The following is a 1303-nucleotide window of genomic DNA, read 5'->3' as shown; positions in this document are numbered from 1 at the left end:
TCAAGAAACATGTTGAAGTACCGTGAAGCAGGTCAACATCTAATCCAGCTCTGTCTGAGGCCAGGTCCATCTCAGGTCTCTCTTGTAAATGAGTCGAGGCTCAATGGGACTAACCTGTATAAATAAAGGTTGAATGGAAATCTCCATGGTAACAGAGGCTAATCCAAGACCGTGGTCCATGTGAGGAGGTTGGTGTCTGATGAACCTGGAGGAAGTTCAGCTTTTTCACTGACTCTCCTTAAATCAGACCATGTTTACATTTGATACTGTTGTTTACATCAGAACCACCAGGCTAGAACCAGTTGTTTACATCAGAACCACCAGGCTAGAACCGGTTGTTTACATCAGAACCACCAGGTTAGAACCGGTTGTGTCTTGGTGAAGTTTTATTTTGGTGAGCTGACTAACAGGAAGAAGAGGAGCACAGTTTTGCTGAACATGTTTTTAAAGTACAGCACTCGGGTCCTTGTCTGATTGGCTGTTTGACAAAAAGGACATGCTGGTGCTCAGAAGGGGAGGGGCCTGTGTGATGTCACAGCCTAAACGTTCAATATTCAGGTGGGTTTATGTTTCTGGTTTGAGTTTTCTGTCTGTTGTTCTGTTGCTCTGTTGTTTTGATGCTCAGGATCTGGTGTTGATGGAGATACATTGTTGGTTGTCGTTGCCATGGCAGCGTGTCATCCTGTTGTTGTTTCCATGGCAGCAGACTGTCTTTTTGTTGCCGTGGAAGTGGATCCTCCTGCTGTCAACAGAGCAGCGGGTTGTCTTGCTGCTGTCAGGGCAGCCTGCTTGTAGTCAGGACCTCCCTTACCTCGTGGCACATGCACTGACAGAAGCCATAAAGAACGAGTAGCAGCAGTGTGCACGGAACCAGACTGACGAGGACGACGCCCATCCACAGCTGGCCGATCATCAGTAGGTAGATCCCCAGAGGCAGCGAGCTGAAGTACACCTGGAAAGAAACAGCAGCTGGTAAACAGCACCTGCACAGATTTACCTGGAGTCAGCGCCAAATCATCTGTGCACCTAAAGCTCAAGGACGAGACTCTGCTGGACGGAGGAGGAGGAAGAGGAGGAGGAGGAGGAGGAGGAGGAGGAGGAGGAGGAGGTCTCACTCTTCAGCTTTCTGAAACTTACAGTGCAGCAATAGGACTGATCTCCAGTTTCATGCAGATGACCAAAACATTGTAGTTCTGTCAGATGTTCTTTTGTTCTGTCAGACGTTCTGTTGTTCTGTCAGATGTTCTGTTGTTCTATCAGATGTTCTGTTGTTCTATCAGATGTTCTGTTGTTCTGTCAGATG

At 47.6% G+C, this 1303-nt stretch overlaps 1 protein-coding gene across 1 annotated transcript in view; it reads right to left on the bottom strand.

Annotated features, from left to right (window-relative positions):
• Nucleotides 1-524: 524 nt before the first annotated feature.
• Nucleotides 525-1303, bottom strand: part of LOC119412672 (E3 ubiquitin-protein ligase RNF182) — a 4793-nt gene continuing 4014 nt past the window's right edge. Inside the window, exon 8 of the mRNA XM_037679707.1 lies at nt 525-952. Coding sequence (XP_037535635.1) covers nt 776-952 — 177 coding nt within the window. The 3' untranslated portion in view covers nt 525-775. The remainder of the gene's footprint in view (nt 953-1303) is intronic.

The sequence above is a fragment of the Nematolebias whitei genome, chromosome 7 (assembly GCF_014905685.2).
Source record: "Nematolebias whitei isolate Nwh7 chromosome 7, NemWhi1, whole genome shotgun sequence".
Classification (NCBI taxonomy): domain Eukaryota; kingdom Metazoa; phylum Chordata; class Actinopteri; order Cyprinodontiformes; family Rivulidae; genus Nematolebias; species Nematolebias whitei.
This window is presented reverse-complemented; position numbering and strand designations above follow the sequence as displayed.